Raw genomic sequence first — 18356 nt, forward strand, 5'->3', positions numbered from 1 at the left:
TCTCTCTGTCTGGGTGGAAGCTTTAATAGTTGAGGGAGAGGTGGTCTCGAAAGCCTGCTGAAAAGGTTTATGAGTGTGCGGCATGCATGAATAAACATCTCACTCTTTAATCTACATTACCTTCACACGCTTAGGATTTGCCTGAGCAGTCATTAAAAACTTTACAGTTTTCTGCTTTGAAACTTTCAGTGATTGCGAATTTTCTTCTTTTGCATATAAATGGAATGAAGGATGCAGTTTCAGCAAAAGTGTGTGGCAAAATGTATGAATTATTCTGACCACAGCCAGGCAGATAAACTGGAATCCAACTTTTTAATAATGCAGAGCTTCTCGAGATCGGATTCGTTTTGATGTATTGAGTATTGAAGAGCATCAGCTGAGAAAGGAGCAATTTTCAGGCAGTTGATTTCTATCCTCTGAGATAAAAACCTGTCCAAACTAGCTGGCATAAAAATATTCAAAATAGCTGTAAATCAGTATATTCATTTACAAAATCCAGCTGTTCATTCCTAATCATGAAGACATGACCTACTGTTAGAGCATTGCTCCAGACAAAGACCCCTCTATGCAACCAGTGTCCCACAACCCTCACCCACTGCCATTCCTTTCAGAACGATGCTGCCAAACATGCTTGCACCCTCCGTAACTGTAATTGTAAATTCAAAATGTCAACAATAGAATTGATAACTAAAATTTTTCCCAAAACACTAACACAAGTTACGAACCCGATTAGTGAACCTAGCTGTTAGCGCACATGCTCCAGATGCTTTCAAGTGACTCTTATTTGTGTGATATTTAGTTCTGATACCACTTTCATCATCATTTCCTGTACTGTGTTTATCTCTCATCAGTCCCAAAATAATAATGATACCTTTACAGTGAAAGGCTGCTTGTGATGATGGTTGTGGTGGTGGAATATTCTGTCAAGTTGGAGGGTGGAGGCTGCGGTCTGAAGCAGTGAGATCACCTTTCTCTGTTCAAACTTGACAAGAACTTCACAGCTTAGAAAGAGGCTGATGTGTATGTTCATTGTGAGCTTATTTATTAATATTGACAAGAGGGTTGAAGACACATGGTAAAAGGTAGAAATAAGATTAGTATCCAAATTGTATCAATTGAGAATTTATTGGAGATGGTTTGTTCCAGTAGCTCAGCTTTTAGAGAATTGTGCTAGCCGTCCAAAAGCTCATAGGTTTGATCCCCAGGTAACCCACGCATGATAAAATCTACCTTGAATGAACTGCAAGTCACTTTAGTATCTGCCAACTGAATTGCTCATGTCATAACATTAAATCCACCACCACTATATTGGTATGCCCAAGTAAACTACTATATATCTTATTATTATCTAATGTAAATACTCCTTATCCATGCACATTTTTTATATGTTAGGTCTTTCTGTACAGCCTTACCCAAATGTTCTACATGTACTTCATTTTTGGCTTACAGTGCAAGTGAATTATATTCATGTTTATCAGATCCCTTGGCAAAGAAGCACGTTATCATACAGTATGTTTTGCAAATGTCAGAATTTTCATTATGAATATATATTTGTGCATTTGTACATTTAACCCCTTAAAGGGACATTCCACTTTTTTGGAAAATAAAGAAAGTGCCATTAAAAGTAACCAAGGGGACTATTTTTGGCAGTACATAATATCACTACGCCTGCTGCAGCCATGTTACATCAGCAAAGTCCTTGATTATTACGCCAGAATGAGAGTATAGTAACCATATCTGCATAGAAAATCGCAACTTTTAATTTTCTGACGGTTTTAGTACACGATGTTACTGCAGAAGAGTCAAGTTATAAATAAGAAAATTGCCAAACTCTTTGGTTATTTTTAGCGCGATGCTAATGGTCTAATCAGATTCAATGGATTGTGCTAAGCTATGCTAAAAGTGCTAGGGCCAGACCTGGAGATCAGCTGAATGGATTCCAAAACGGTAAGAATCAAATGTTTAACTTTAGGGGAGCTGGAAAATGTGCATACTTTCAAAAAAAGTGGAATGTCCCTTTAACTGGCGCTGTCTCGTGAGTGGGACACCTTGTATTGTCTTGTAATTGTTTACTTGTATATTATAATCTATCACGACAAACTATAAATCGTTGGAAAATCTAAGAATGTAGTTTTCATATTGTAAAACCTTTTAGCAGGAATAATAATGCAATGACAGTAATTTATTAATTTGTGACAAGAGTATGCAGCAGACCGTTGACATCTAGTGGCCGTTGTTGGTAAAACCACTAAAAGTGTAACACAAACCTTATTTTTAATAGCCTATACTTTATTGAATTATTTTTATTTATTCCAATAAATGTAAAGTGCTAGAAAGATTTCTTTTACATTTTCATCTCCAGATACTTCTATGAAAAACTTTAAAATGTCTTCTTTATAACAAGACCAAGATTAGGCTTCTGGACCAAAAAAAATGCCAGAGTTATATTAATTTTAACCTAAAGGGGCTGCGCTAGTTAAGTGGTAAAAGTTAAAATGCAAGTAATGATAATATGGTCTACAGTATGTTTTAAAAAATCTCGCCCAATTGATATGGAGATACAAAAAACACACAAAAGCTTGTAAATCAACTACTCAGCATATTAACAATTATAAAGAAGCCATAAATAACCTTTTACCAGCTACTCTGATATAAACCTCAACACTTGATTGTTCTTATGAGGAGATAAAAGAATGCCCTATCTCTTAAATATATTAATTATTAAACTGTAAATAATAGCTATTAAAATGTATCTCATCTATAGCTAGCAGATCCTTGTCCTAATGAGTCCATTCAGTGAAGTCCTCATTTAAACAGATTTAAATAAATAACGATAAACAAAAGAAACCAATACTGATATCAATCACAAGATGACAACTTCTTCTCAAAAAGCATTGCACAAAAATGAGGAACAAATCTTGCGAGAAAGTGTTGAGAATGACGTCAAGATACCGCGAGAGCAATTCGAGAAATCATACAGAGATTTCTAATTTCGGATTGCTCTCGCGGTACTTGTATGTCATCCGCCTGTCAGTTTTTTCGGCGCGCATGAAGTCGAACAAGTCTATTGTCCACCTTTGGGACTTGCGCACGTGCTGAATTTTATTAGGAATTGCGAATTGTAGACGCTTTTATCCTGGTGTAAGTTAATTTAATAGGAAAACAGCTCTAGTGTGTAAAGAATGTTTAAACACAACCATTTTGCGTGGTCTCTTGAACTGATTCTATAACTTCTCTTTACAAACGAGCTAAAATGTTTTGTGGTGGAAGCTGAAACTAATGAAGCTAAATGTCGGAATTTCTTAAATCAAATTGAATTAAACTGCGCACAACATGCCAAAAAAAGTCTGTGAATAAACACAAAACTTGTCAATTTATATCCAAGAGTTTGCCCAAATGTGCAGGGTAATTTAAAGGCATCCATTTATCTTGAAGACCCCCTGCTCGAGTTTACCGCATCACGTGCATAGAGACAAGTGTCACTGATGTGGGAACCGGGACAGAGCCACAATAAAGCCGCTGCTGCGCTATTGTGCGCACAGTGGAACGAATCCTCGCACAAATCCAGTCAAAGCCCATCTGAAAACATTGGATAGACGAGTCTTTAGTTAAAGCTTTATTTAGAATCTCATGATTCATTATGGTGAAGTGCTGAACTAGACACTACAAGTTGACTTTTCTCCGCTCCATCGTTGGAGAGCATGATGGTCCCTCCCTCCCATTTACGAGATCCTTTGTGAAAATTTTGTTGGGACTTTTTCCTCCCATTCCCTTAAACGTCAAGTGTAATCCCTACCGAGGACTTCGTCTCTGTGCTCTCTCTGTCTTGAAGGTGGAGCAGATATGAGAAGAAACGGACTATCACCCAACAAGAAGAACTTTGAGATGAAGTAAATTTAGATCTCTCTAAACACGGGTTCATTTTTAATAACACACCCCTTTGAGGATTAAACAAATCCATAAATCGAATGATAGCAGGTAGGATGCTTTTCATCTCATTTTCACCTGAGGGTTATCACTGGTTATATATAGGCCTTCTTTCTGTAGGATATCAGGAGTATTTGTATTTGTTTAACATTTTATGGGGTCCTAGATGATCATTCAAAATGAATCGTCTAGGTGGCTTAATGCCAATTATCTGCAGTTGGAAAAGTTTTAAAAGTTTGGTGCATAGTTGCAGACTGTACAAAATCAATAGAAAAATCTTTATTTCTAGTCAATAATGATCATTCTGAAGCGCATTGAATAGCTGAATTGCAGAGCTTTTCAGTATGTGATAGATTTGTTGTATTTTATTTTTTAAGAAAAAAACGGAAGTAAACTGGTCCAACCATTAAATTATACTTTTCATACTCAATTCATACTTTTCCCAATAAAATTTAGTTTTAAACTCTTAAAATCTACTTTAAATATGCCCTTGCAAAATTTACTAAGTTTACATAAAAATGTCATATTTATTATATGTGGAAACTGTGGATAACATATTCACTCTTAAGAGGGAGTTTAGCTATTCTGCTGATAATTAAATATTAATGGTGTAAATCTTCATGCACGAATGATAGACAGTGATGCCCGCACTAAACTAGCTGAGCTAACTTTAAATGAACTTGCCAGTCGATGTCAATTTAGTTTGAAAATAGACCAACAGCGCCACCCTTTGGTTGAACAAAATGTTGGTTAAAAAATTGCAAATCCGTATTTTTTAATAGAAAAATTGGGAAATGCTGACATGAGTGAAAATGTTTGCTTCTTTAAAAAATCCTTTCTCAGTCTTTCTTTTCTTAAGCAGTATGCTTATAAGATGTAATACCTTAATCTGCCCATCTTTAGATTTGCACAGTTTTGTCTGTGCAGACAATCCATTGCAGACAGTCAAAATGATTCACATTGATGACACAGCAAAGTGTGTGAAGTGGGATTTGCACTCCCAAAGGAAAAATGTAGGCCTACTCAATCAAGAGTACTGTAGAAATAATATATCCTGACTCATTCTTTCCATCCATAAATTGGCTATTCGTGGGAAATTGTTGCTGTAATGTTTTTTGTTAACAGAATTGTGCAGTCTATTGAAAAATGAATGTGAGTATGCTGACACAGTATGTCTGTAAAATGCTTAGCTTTGTGCTTTGGATCTTAAAACCGGTGCTAAATCATTTCTGTCATGATGCACTTACCGTATACCTCTGCTGTAGCATTGTGTTATGGTGATATGTATTGCACCACTGCTGCTTTTAAATACAATGACATTTTGGTTTTAACCTCAAATTGCTACTTTTTGCATTTCTAATGTATTGGAAAATGTATTCAGATGTGTCCCTACAAATATTCGTACCATGCATGCATATTACAGCTCCTGGCAGACAATCATTTCTTCGGTTCAGTGCAAATTGATGGTCTGGTGAAAAAATGAAATGCACTCATATTTTAAACTCATTTATTGAGGGCTGCTTCACTGATAAATGCAAAGGGACTGCATAGTTTTGTGAATAGACATTTTTTTTTATTTAAGGGTTTGGTTTAGGAGATAGAAAAGTCTGTATAAAAACACCAGAAGTGGAGAGGCCTTGTAATGAGGATGGTAACAGAACCTGATATGTGTTAAATGCTGAGATTTAGCAGGGCAGTAGAGAAGATTTCCAAGCCATTAATTCAAAAGCTCTGACTCACAGAATCAAACTCTTACACTACCACAAAACTTCAGCCTCCACAGACAGCATAATTTTCCTCTGCCTGGTGCAATTTATGGAGTATTTGTCCGCTCTTTCACCCGTTTGTTTAGTCTCTAAAGCTAGTGGCACTAATTTGGCACTATAAAGGTAATAAAAATGGTTTGCTTTGCATTAGGTCTTATAAGGAAACTTGAGATGTTTGGAAAAAAATATTTTGGAATTAGTGGGAATGCTGATGTTGGTATAACATGGACATTACGACTGGATCTAAATATGTGTGGTATGTTTGTTATGGGAGTTATAGAAATGCTGTACACTACAGACTCTCCCCTTCATTCCCAGCTCCTGAAATAGTGCTCCAATGTCTAATTATTAGTCTCCCCCTAGTGGACAGACCTATAAAGAAAAAAATTTAGTATGAACTGCATATGCATTTTTATGTATTTTCTGAATAAATAAATAAATGTTTAAAGAAAGAATTGATGAATGAATTCAATAATTTTTTAAAGAATATTTGACAATGTCATCATAGGAGAAAAGTGTAGTGTAGGCCCTACAGTAAACTGTAGTACTATCCTTTGGTAATATAAGCTACAGTATTCTGTACTACCTATAGTGAATTGATACACTGTAATAAATACATTAAAATATATATAAAAAATATATTTATTAAATAAAATATCTACTTAAATATTTGCTATAGTAAAGTGTTAAAACTGTAGAGTATCTAGGATTTTTGCTAGTTTACTATACCCTAATACACTCTCAGAAATAAAGGTACAAAAGTTGCCACAGTAACCTTTCAAAAAGGTACACCTTTGTACCCAAAAAGTGCATATGATATTAGTACTTCAAAGGTACATATTGACAGTTCAAAGATACATATTTGTATACCTAAATGGTACATATTAGGACCTTTTTTAAAGGACACTGCGCCAGTGACAGCTTTATACCTTTATTTTTGACAGTGTATACATGGCTGTTCTTGAGCTGTATATAAAGTAATAAACAAATTCTCGTTCTTCAGTATTTCAATGTAACCCCGTTTCTTTTTCTTTTGTGACCAGGGGTTTCTCTGCAATGGGCCCGGTACCCTTAAAACTCCTGCTTTCCATCTTGGCACTGGCTGCGCTCGTGGCCGCAGCAGTGGACGATGCCACGGGTGACGATGAGTGGCCGCAAAAGAAGGTACCACTGCTACAAGAAAAGCGCACGGTGCGTCTGGACAGCTCGGGGTTTTCGGCTAAACCAAAGGGCGAGCTCCACGGCATATGTGGCATTGAGTGCCAGCGGGGTCTCCCGGAGCCCAGCCTGCACGATCTGGAAAAGCTGCTCTCCTATGAAACGATGTACGACAACGGAACGCGAACGCTCACCACCGTCACTGTACGGGAGCTGAACGCGAGCGAAGACTGGGCGCAAAGCTTTCCATCGCGCGCCCGGCGCAGACGAGAGGTGTACGGCACTGACACGCGCTTTACCATCGCCGACAAGCAGTACTCCCTGAAGTATCCCTTCTCCACATCGGTCAAGATCTCCACGGGATGCTCTGGAGTGCTGGTGTCCCCTAAACACGTGCTGACGGCCGCGCACTGCATCCACAATGGCACGGATTACCTGGACGGAGTGCAGAAACTCAACGTCGGTGTGCTTAAAGATCGATCTCGACGTAGGAAAGGAAGGAAAGGGAAAGGTAGGAAAGGAAAAGGGCAGAGAAAGAATAAAGAAGAGGAAATAGAAGAAAATGAAGGAGTTACGGAGAAGCAAGAACGTAAGGGCAAAGGCAAAGGAAGGAGGAACCGTAGCAGGCGAAGCGCAGTTTCCGAGCCTCCATCGTTCCGCTGGACGCGCGTGAAACAGATGCAGATTCCCAAGGGTTGGTTTAAAGGCATTTCTGAAAGCGTCGTGGCCGATTACGATTACGCCATTCTGGAGCTTAAAAGGGCCCAGAAGACCAAATACATGGATCTAGGAATCATACCCTCCATTAAAAAGCTACCAGCTGGACGCATCCACTTCTCAGGTTTCGACGATGACCGACCGGACAACCTGGTGTACCGCTTTTGCTCAATATCGGACGAGTCCAACGACTTGCTCTATCAGTATTGTGATGCCAAACCCGGATCCAGCGGTTCGGGTGTCTACATTCGCCTCAGAGAACCCGGAGAGAAGAAGTGGAAGAGGAAGATCATCGGGGTTTTCTCGGGTCACCAGTGGGTGGATGTGAACGGTGTGCAACAGGATTACAATGTGGCGGTGCGCATCACGCCGCTGAAATACGCACAGATCTGCCATTGGGTTCATGGTGACTCCAGCAAGTGTCAGGGAACCTAAAAACTCCAACAGTCACCTCCCATCAATTCTAGCACCTCCCATTTGTGCACTTCACAAAGTACACAAACGGATGCATTCATCAGTGAAGTATTCTAAGTAAGGCTCTTTTGATACCTTAATTTATTTTATGAGACACTTTTTGTTTGAATCAATTAGATCAAATGGATTTCAGTCTGTCTTAATGAGAATGATCTCTTTATTATTTTAAATCAGAAAGTGTTGTTTTGCAATGGGAGGCATTTCTTGTCTGTATTGACATAGATGCATAGAAGTTAGATTTGACACAGAAAAAAATATTTTTTTTTCTGAGAGAAGCAGCTTGTTTATTTGTGGATTTATCTTAGTAATGATACGGGCAGGTTTTTAAAAATCTTTTTTTTGTTGTTGTTTCCATCATCATATAGATGTTATAGTTGTGTGTCTTTGATTTCATAAACTGTAAACTGTCTTCATAGGCTTCCACTTACATCCATGTTGCTGTCTTTTGTAACACAACGCAGGCAGATAACTACTGGGTGGGTGTCCTTGTTGACTTATGGTGCTAATTTAATTTTAAATGCAAAACATCAGAAGACCTGTTTGAGATACAGGCTACTGTTGAACTGTAATTATGTATTTAAAGGTGTGAATTAGATTAATAAAACCACATATTTCTTAAAGGGGTCATATTATGAGATTTTTTTAAGATGTAAAATAAGTCTTTGGTGTCCCCAGGGTGTGTATGTAAAGTTTTAGCTCAAAATACTCCACAGATAATTTATTATAACATGTTAAAATTGCCACTTTGTAGGCCTGAGCAAAAGTGTGCCGTTTTGGGTGTGTCCTTTATTATGCAAATGAGCTGATGAAATTGTAACTGTATTGTATTATTGTAATTGGCCTTGCTACCTACCTCGAAAACAGGCGAAATCTGAACGACCTAATTTTTCACAATCTTGCAGAAAATGGCTTACCCAAAAAAAAAGTTACTGGGTTGATCTTTTTCACATTTTCAGATTGACATAAGCACTGGGGACCCAATTATAGCACTTAAACATGGAAAAAGTCAGATTTTCACGCTATGACCCCTTTAAAAAATTACACAGGGTTATTTAAATTGTAATGCAGTCATTGGTTAATATCATTAGCTTTTTGTAATTATGATATGGAGGAATGCAATGTAGCTAGATAAGAAATGTAAATCTTAATATAAATTTGCATAGATTTCTTTTTTAAAATTGGCTAGATCCTAATCTGTACTTTTAAAGCACCAAATAAACTGAGATTTAGGTGTCTTGGTCCAAAAGGACAAATACAGTACATTTGTGTTTTTAATGATCAAATAAATGATAACTCACATTACACATTGTTAAAGGGACACTCCACTTTTTTGGAAAATATGCTCATTTTCCAGCTCCCCTAGTTTTAAACAGAATGTTACCATTTTGTGATCCATTCAGCTGATCTCCAGGTCTGGCGGTACCATTTTTAGCATAGCTTAGCATAACCCATTGAATCCGATTAGACCGTTAGCATCGCGCTAAAAAATAACCAAGGAGTTTCGATATTTTAGTTTGCGATTTTCTAGGGCGATATGGCTCGGAACTTTTTATTCTGGCGTAATAATCAAGGACTGCTGTAACATAGCTGCAGAAGGCGTAGTGATGTTATGCAGCGCCTGAAAATAGTCCCCTGCTATTGAAAGTAACCAAGGGGACTATTTTCGGCCAGTGCTCAAAAGAGTCAAGTTTTAAATAGGAAAAATATGGAAACTCTTTGGTTATTTTTTGTGCAATGCTAATAGTCTAATCAGATTCAATGGATTATGCTAAGCTATGCTAAAAGTAGTACCGCCAGACCAGGAGACTGGCTGAATGGATTCCAAAACGGTAAAAATCAAAAGCTGGTTAATGAGCATATTTTCAAAAAAAGTGTCCCTTTAAGCTAACAGCTTATCCAGGTCTATTCTAAACCTCTCAAGACTTTCTTATATCTTATATAAGGCTTAAAAAAAAAAATATATATATATATATATATATATATATATATATATATAATTTAATTATTATTTCACCTTAATGATCAAGGGATAGTTCACCCAAAGATGAAAATTCTGTCATCATTTCCTCACCCTCATGTAGGAGTTTCTTTATTCTTGTTGAATACAAAAATATATATTTTGATAGTGGTGAGCACACAGTTTACGGTACCCATTGACTTCCATAGTATTTGTTTTTCGACTATAGAGGTAAATGGGAACTGTGTGGTTACCATCGTTAATCAAAATATCTCCTTTTGAAGGTTTTGAACAACATGAGGGTGAGTAAATGATGGCAGAATTAAAATTTTTGGGTGAACTACCCCTTTAAAGGAAAACACCACCGTTCTTCAACATTTTACCGTGTTCCTACCTCAACTTAGACAAATTAATACATACCTATCTTTTTTCAATGCATGCGTTTTTAATCTTTGTACAGTGAGTTGTGAATGTGTTAGCATTTAGCCTAGACCCATTCATTCCTTAGGATCCAAACAGGGATGAATTTATAAGCCACCAAACACTTCCATGTTTTTTCTATTTAAAGACTGTTACATAGTTACACGAGTAAGTATGGTGGCAAAAAATAAAACTTTTGTTTGGAGCCATAGAAATGAATGGGGCTAGGCTACATGCTAGCACTTTCACAAAGCGCTGTACAAAGATTAAAAGTGCACGCATCGATCAGGTATTTGTTTATTAATCTAAGTTGAGGTAACAACATAGTGAAATATTGAAAAACTGTGTCATTTTCCTTTAATGTATCTCTGTTGAAAACAGACACAAGGGAACTCAGGTGGGCAATTCTTCCCATCAGTGTTTATTGCATCTCAAAGGGCTTACATGCACTATGTAGGGGTGTCAGTATGAATCAAAATAATTGCATTGAGAATTGCAAAAAGAGATCCAAAGATCTGCCTTTGTCATTTCCATGACAACAAACAACATATTGAGTTCGAGAGGGAAGAAGTTTCTACAGGGATGTCAATAAGACCTTTCTGTAACACTGTTTAACAGTGACAACCTCTGAAAACTATAAGAAAGATCTAAGAGTCTATCACTGCTAATAAACAGCATGTGCACCTATGCCCCGTGTTATCCAGAATGAAAACACCCCATCATCCATGGCATCAGTATTTTCATTCTGGATATCTTCACTGCACTCCATTCTGTTGTGCAAAGTTGTAAATATCCAACAGAGGGAGCATTAACTGACCATATTACGTATAACAAACGAGGAATGGTGTTCAGGATGTGCTATGAGAGGGTAAGACTGAGAACCGAACATGTGGGTGGTTCTTCTACAATTATACAAAATAACACTACATGTACCAGTTTCAGTTGGAAATTCATACGAGCACAAGTAACTATATAAGAGACTCAAACACAGCATTCCACTTACTACAACTGTGAATGTTTTGGGTTTTTCGGCAGAAAACATCCAGATAACCATGTTAACAAGTTGCTGTACATATCGGCTATTTCATTAAGAGACTGCGAAAGGCCTTTCTCAGAGATTACTTAGTAATGCTGAGGTTATTTTCATGGGGTAAACCAATGGATGCAAACAGTGAACTAACAATGAAACAATATTATTACAAAAATGACATATAATCACTAATAGGGTTATCTAGAGGAGCCCGGATATGTTATTACTTTATACATATTCATATATATATATTTATATTTGTAAACAACGATTTCGATCGGTAACAGGAGATGACAAACGTGTTCTTATAATCCGATTACCAGGTTCACATCAATAAGTTGGCCACAGATAAAAATGAGAAAAGATGGGAGATCTTTGTATCGTAAATATACATGGTACCTTCTGCAAATGATCCATTGCACACTGCTCCCAAACAAACATACAACAAATAGCACTCGAACAAACATATTTAAGGTGGTCCGTTACACCTCTGACCCCAGGGCTCCCAGAACTACATTTAAGGGGAACACGCATATACTTCATACATCATTCACTTCAAAAATAAACATTGGAAAATAGTTGACATACTTGTTTTACATCTTTTTCATTTGTGTGTTTTTAAATCATTTTTTGTTTCATAAAAACAAAAGATTACATCGAAAAAAGCACATCATCATTTTTCGGCTTGTTTTTTCTATACGACTCACTTCACAGTTTGTGCTACAACATGACACAGGTATAATGCTGGGATGGGGCGGAGGCGGTTGAGGATGGGATCAGTGGATCTTTAGCTGTGGGCTCCTCAGGTGTCTGAGGGTGTAAACAGACAGCAGTCCTCTCTCATTGGACGGGAGCTCAATCTTTGAGGAGAAAATACTGAAAACAGAACACATACAAACTGATGTATAGTAGTATACAGCTCTACAAAGATTTCTAGCGGCATCTAGTGGTGAGATAAATTGCAACCAACAGCTCAGTCCACAGCTAAACCATCCCTTTAAAAAAAAACACATGGTGAAGCCACGGTTTGTCCGTTTATGACTACTATAAAAACATGGCGACGCAAAATGACGACTTTCATGTGAGGGGACCCGCGGTTTATGTAGATAAAAACGGCTCAGTCTAATAAAAACATCCAATAATACTACCAATAATACAGTTATGTATATTATAAGGCATTTCTGTATATATATAGTTCAATTAGTGAACAACATTAGTGTTGATCTTACAACAAACAATACTTCTAGAGTATTAGTCTTACTTCATGTACATTTTAACATTTACTTATTCATTCTTACAACCAACGTATATGTTAAAGGGATAGTTCACCCAAAAATGAAAACAATTTCACCAATGACCCACCCTCATGTCGTTCCAAACGCGCAAGACTCGTAAAACTCTTCCGCGTCTGTTGTGAAGTGCATGCGGGAGACTAAAGTCACGTGACTGCAGTGATGCGGATGACATATGACGCGGCTGACGTGTTATCTGGTGTGCCCCAGCTGTTTTTTTGTGCGCCCAGGCTTTGTTTACAGTCTGAGGGAGACGCACGCTGTAAGTTTGAAAAAAAACCTTTGCGAACATGTCTGAGGATAACATGTCAGCCACGTCACTGCAGTCACGTGACTTTAGTCTCGCGCATGCGCTTCACAACAGACGCGGAAGAGAAGACAATGCTGATTAAAGTTGTAATTTTGTTAATACTGTTTGTTCTAACTGACCCACTGATGTCACATGGACTACTTTGATGATTTTTTATTAACTTTCTGGACATGGACAGTAAACTGTACATAGATTTTCAATGAAGAGTCAGAAAGCTCTCGGACTGAGGGGCCAATCTCATTTCTCTGTCTTACCCCTTCCCCTTTGTCTTCGTCTTCCCCTTGCCCCTCGAAACCGAGTAAAGGGGAAAGGGTTAAGACAGATCGTTCTTCTAAAAAATGAGACACCACTCGATTACCGTTTGCGTCACCTTCCCTTGCCGCTAACTGGCTGCTACGTAAACAGACAAGCGTTGACAAACAAAGAAGATGCCGTTGTCTCAGGTTGTGGTATCGATTCCCTGAGCGGAGCTCAACAAATAGCGCATAACTTAGCTGCTAGCTAGCACCTTAACTAGCGATTCAAAACAAAAACATTACAATTAAAACCGCTTGAACATTTTATTGAAAGTATCATAAAACATGTGTGTCATAATATAATCTCAATTAAACTGCAGAAAATAACGTTACTTTCATTTGTGTGACTCCTTGACAGTTCGATGTTTTCGTCAATAAAACGTCTTGATGCCGGCTCTCCTGAGATATTCCTACGTTAACGTTTACCCCTCTCTTTCAAGTGTGCTCCTTATCACACTTCGTTTCAAGGGCTATGTATCCCTACGCCTTGGCCCTAGCCCTTGATCAAACTGAGAATTGAGACACCACTTCGCCTCGCATGAACACGCAAAACCGAGGTGAAGGGGTAAGGGGAAGGTGTAAGACCTAAAACATCTTAAACTGTGTTCTGAAGATGAACGGAGGTCTTGCGGGTTTGGAGCAACATGAGGGTGAGTCATTAATGACATTATTTTCATTTTAGGGTGAACTATCCCTTTAACATTAGTAAATGCACAATGAACGAACAAATAAACAGAAAAATTTGTATTTGTACTAACTAACATTAAACAAGATTAGTGTTGCAAAATTATATTGCTCAGTGCTAGCTAATGCATTAAAGCCGGGGTGCACGATTTTTGAAAAACGCTTTGGAAAAGAGAGTCGGGCTGAGTACCAAAACACACTTGTAACCAATCAGCAGTAAGGGGCGTGTCTACTAACCGACATCGTTGCCTGGGTTGCGTATGTGTGGGGCGGATCTATCAAAAGAAATTCCAGATTCTTTTGGGGTAGGGGCTTTTTGTTTAGGTGATTTCAAATGTCACCTTACAGAGATCGTGCACCCCGTCTTTAACTAATGGTAATAAATGAGACCTTGTTCAGTGGTTAAATTTTAATCATACCTGAGGGATTATAAGAAATCCTTGATGTTAAGATCTGCAAGGGGATCCTTGGTGGGTGGCTTTTTGGGGCTCTGAACAGCTGGCCCTGGAGACAACTAAGAAGACAAAGCATGGTTAGATAAAAGTGTTATGCTATATGATTTCAATTACTGATGTCAGAACATCAAGAAGAGAAAGTGTATGTATCTGGGTTTTGTGTGTGTGTGTGTGTTTAAGCATAAGTTGTTTACGGGTGCTCCTGGACTAGTAAATGGTGGTCTCATCATGGGCTGTCCCATCATTGCAGGCTGAGGCATCATGGGAGCTCCCACTCCTGCTACTGCAGGCTGTATTGAGAAAATAACAAAATAATGAGACAGAGAACCTGTTTCCAGAATATTTACTATGCATTATGTTTTAACAATTTCTTAATACATTTTTTAGGGATTTCTTACCATGCCAAAGCCTGGCTGTGCTCCCATGGGCGGTGCCATAGCTCCAGAAGGAGGGGCAGCAGCACCTGAAGCTCCAGTAGCAGAGCCAGGCTAAACATAATCACAAGAGATAAAACCGAACCATGATAAAATATACAGAAAAACTCAACTCCTATAATATTTTAAAGAAGGAGCGACTCGTACCATCTGAGTGCCGGATGTGCCCCAGCTAGTGGGGGCTACCTGAGGGGTCCAGTTAGCTCCACCTGTTAGCTTCTTCTCGCTCCACTGGTTTTCCCTGTACAAAACAAAGAGCTGTCATGTCAGTTGACTTAATATACCTAAATTATTCTTCTTAATTCATACATGGGACTCAATAAAGTTGACTCGGGCACTCCAAGGCTATATAAATTAAACAAAATTGAATTGTCCTTGAGTGAATCAATCAAACTGCTATATGAGTGTCAATACAGGTTACACTGAGTAAATCAAGCAGGCGGATGGACAATTATAGATAACTGAAAAGATGACAAACATGCACAATAAGAGCAAACACTTACTTCTTTTGGCTTCCCATTCCCAAATCTACAAAAGAGGAAAAATAGAGAGATAAACATGAACTGGCTACACATGCAAAGTGCCTATAGCATTCAATGACACACACTATCTATACATAATTTTCTTTACATACTTCCAACCAAACTGGCAAGTGAAGAGTCCAAGTCTCCACCAATAGGTTTGAGTGGTTGGGCAGTCGGCACAGGTACCATTGTCGGGATCATCGCCGGTGCCATTGTGGGACCAGTGGTGGGTAAAATTCCAGGTGTTACTGGTGTACCGGCGGTAGCCATGGGAGTCCCACCCGTGCTCTGAGGTGTTACGGATGGCATCAGAAGATCTCCTAATCCGTCAAACACTAGCGTGGGCATAGAAAAGATTGAGTTGATAAATGCAGAATAGATTTGGGGTATCTACCGTGCGTTCACCGTACACACATTCACACAACAGTTCATTTGCATAACAGACTGAGACAGAGATTACAGTAGAGGAGTGAAAGACAACAGCAACAATAAGAAAACCACAGGGTTATCATAACATGATCAAATGTATTCAAATCTGCATCCATGTGTATTTTAAACATGCACTAGAAAGGTGCAAACTGGCAACACACATTTTTACATATGGGATATTTGTTGCATAACACATGTCAAGCTAAAGGATGCCAGCACACGGCTGGATAAATCCTATCAGGCACAAAAGGAAATATCCTGAGTTGGAACAGATGACCCAAAACTTCACCAAAACAAAATAAAGTTTTAGGTTATTAGAAAATGTTAAAGATGCAATAATTAAAAAAAATATATATATGTTTAAAGTGAAGTACAGTCACTGTAGTTATATCAGTAACTTACAAAAGATTGTTGCACCATTTTATGACCAGCTGAATACCACTTACTATAGTTACTGGACATTTGTGACCCTTGCAGTGAAGTTCATTTTTCTGATTTACAGTTTTCTACATAAAATCATCCTACATGTAAAGAACATTCTGTAAAAATATAACCTTGATATCTTTAATACTGACTGAGTAAGGCCATGTCAAAGATTAAAATTAACATATTTTTCATATCTTGGCTGGTGCTGTGTCTTATAGCCAGGTGCAACTTGTAAGTCAGTATGAATTAATTTTGACATTTATGAGACAATATTACCGTTTACAGACGCGAGAGTCCGCTATATGCTGCTCCTGTATTTATGTAATTCAATGGATTCAGTAATGTGGAATGAAGAGTATGCGAACTTCACGCTAGTTGGCTTGTTCATTTAATTTAGCCTATTAAACCTTCCAGGTAAGTTCTGTATGCTATGGTTTATCGTTTAAATAACTGATAATATTACTTTAACGTACAGACCCCTATTCAGCCTGCTGTTCTGTCTGCTATTGTTTAGTTGAATAACTTGCCTTTCCAGATTAAATGTCTGTTCTTCAGCTTGGATTTTGTGAAATAATTTTCTAAATAAACGCGACGTATGGGTGATTCTCACGAAAACTTGGTTTTAAAAATGTCAAGCATGAAAATGTAAAAATTGCTTAAATGTACTTTTTTTCCCACCAGACATTGGAAAACAAAGTCTGGAGTAAATGGGAACATTCATGTAAAAACTTTTACTTATCATTTAACACTTTTTGTAACATAATTTAAAAAATGAGTCCTAAAAAATCTCATTACCGCAACAGTCAGAAAACATCAACACTGACATATTTTCAAAATGACATGACAAACCCGAAAGAACATAATTTGGAGATTCTGCACATGCATTTAAAATAAAAGTATTATGCTTCTATTAATTAAATTAACATTTAATAAGCATCTGTTGCGGTAATGATATTCAAAATGTCGTGTAAGCATTCTGACAAGACAATATTTCAAATTAACTGTAAAAAAATGATCTTACCTGGTAGCCATCTTGAAGTAACTGGTCCATGTGCTTGGTCACTCAAAATCAAACTTTATTGAAATTCTGTATGTGTGCTTAAACTGTTCTCAAAAAGTGTTGCGGAGGATGAGAACATCAGGCATGGACACATCATTTTCCTAATTTTTCTTCATTATTATTATACATGAATATTCAGTAAATATTTTTTCTGTCATCTAAAGTAGTCTAGCAAAACATCCATTTATTTTTTTTCTTAATATTTTTGTGTTAATTTGATTAAATTACAACATAACGCATGTTCAAACACAACCGGACACATTGCGGTAATGAGAATTTCAGCAGAAAATGAGATAAAATTGACAAATTATAAATTCTTATGTTGAAATCACACATTGTGCAAGGTAGAACACAGTATTGTGTTAATTCTGATGCTTTTTAATATTACTATATTACACATTGTATAGCTAAAATCATTAGTGCGGTGGTGTTTCAATGGTTTCGTGAGAATCACCCGCATAGTCCACTGCGATTTCGTCTTAATGATGCATTTTTGAATGATGCAGCTTATACTCCGGTGCGACTTATAGTCCGGAAAATACGGTAAAGTAAAAATTAAACTTTGACGCTCCTAATCTCATTTAACTTGGATTTCACAGACAGGGTCACATTTGTGGTTAAGACCAAAATTACGGCAAATATACCTGCAAAACAGTACTGTCTTTCTACAGTGATGTCAATTAGCAAGGAAATAAATACAAAAAGTGCATTTTTAATGAAAAAGTAAGCAGGAGGGGTTTGGTCCAATCAAATCCTGAAGCACTACACCAGAGGTCAAGTGAGGGCAATACCTAACAACACTGATGCAGGCAATTCATTCTGCAGTAATATGGGCAAGCAGGGGGAAACAAAACACTAGTACATTCACACTTCCCCAACCCTGCAGCGTGATTGGGTAAAGTGATACATGCCGCAAAGCCTTGACCGTAGCTCTCTCGCCAACTCACCAATCGCACAGCAGGAGCAAGCAATGAGCCAGAGCAGTGTGCGAAGAGAG

The 18356-nt window shown here is 37.7% G+C and overlaps 2 protein-coding genes across 4 annotated transcripts in view; one reads left to right on the forward strand and one right to left on the reverse strand.

Annotated features, from left to right (window-relative positions):
- Positions 1 to 3579: 3579 nt before the first annotated feature.
- Positions 3580 to 9302, forward strand: prss35 (serine protease 35). The gene is made up of 2 exons (XM_055211232.2): positions 3580 to 3978; positions 6737 to 9302. The coding sequence occupies exon 2, from the start codon at positions 6750 to 6752 to the stop codon at positions 8001 to 8003; it is 1254 nt and encodes a 417-aa protein (XP_055067207.2). The 5' UTR covers positions 3580 to 3978; positions 6737 to 6749; the 3' UTR covers positions 8004 to 9302.
- A 1517-nt stretch (positions 9303 to 10819) lies between these two features.
- Positions 10820 to 18356, reverse strand: part of LOC129448250 (clathrin coat assembly protein AP180) — a 61031-nt gene continuing 53494 nt past the window's right edge. For 2 of the 3 annotated variants that reach the window (XM_073872278.1, XM_073872277.1), the window contains 7 exons: positions 15555 to 15779; positions 15424 to 15448; positions 15068 to 15161; positions 14885 to 14974; positions 14681 to 14776; positions 14451 to 14545; positions 10820 to 12325 (listed from right to left, as the gene is read on the reverse strand). In XM_073872278.1, the coding sequence (XP_073728379.1) occupies positions 14459 to 14545; positions 14681 to 14776; positions 14885 to 14974; positions 15068 to 15161; positions 15424 to 15448; positions 15555 to 15779 (617 nt within the window). In that variant the 3' untranslated portion in view covers positions 10820 to 12325; positions 14451 to 14458. The remainder of the gene's footprint in view (positions 12326 to 14450; positions 14546 to 14680; positions 14777 to 14884; positions 14975 to 15067; positions 15162 to 15423; positions 15449 to 15554; positions 15780 to 18356) is intronic. The other variant, XM_073872279.1, reaches the window with a different exon arrangement.

This window comes from Misgurnus anguillicaudatus, chromosome 10 (assembly GCF_027580225.2).
Source record: "Misgurnus anguillicaudatus chromosome 10, ASM2758022v2, whole genome shotgun sequence".
In the NCBI taxonomy this organism is placed as follows: domain Eukaryota; kingdom Metazoa; phylum Chordata; class Actinopteri; order Cypriniformes; family Cobitidae; genus Misgurnus; species Misgurnus anguillicaudatus.

What these genes read in the sequence shown, in the direction of transcription:
- prss35 (XM_055211232.2), top strand. Translation starts at nt 6,750, where the DNA reads ATGGGCCCGGTACCCTTAAAACTCCTGCTTTCCATCTTGGCACTGGCT.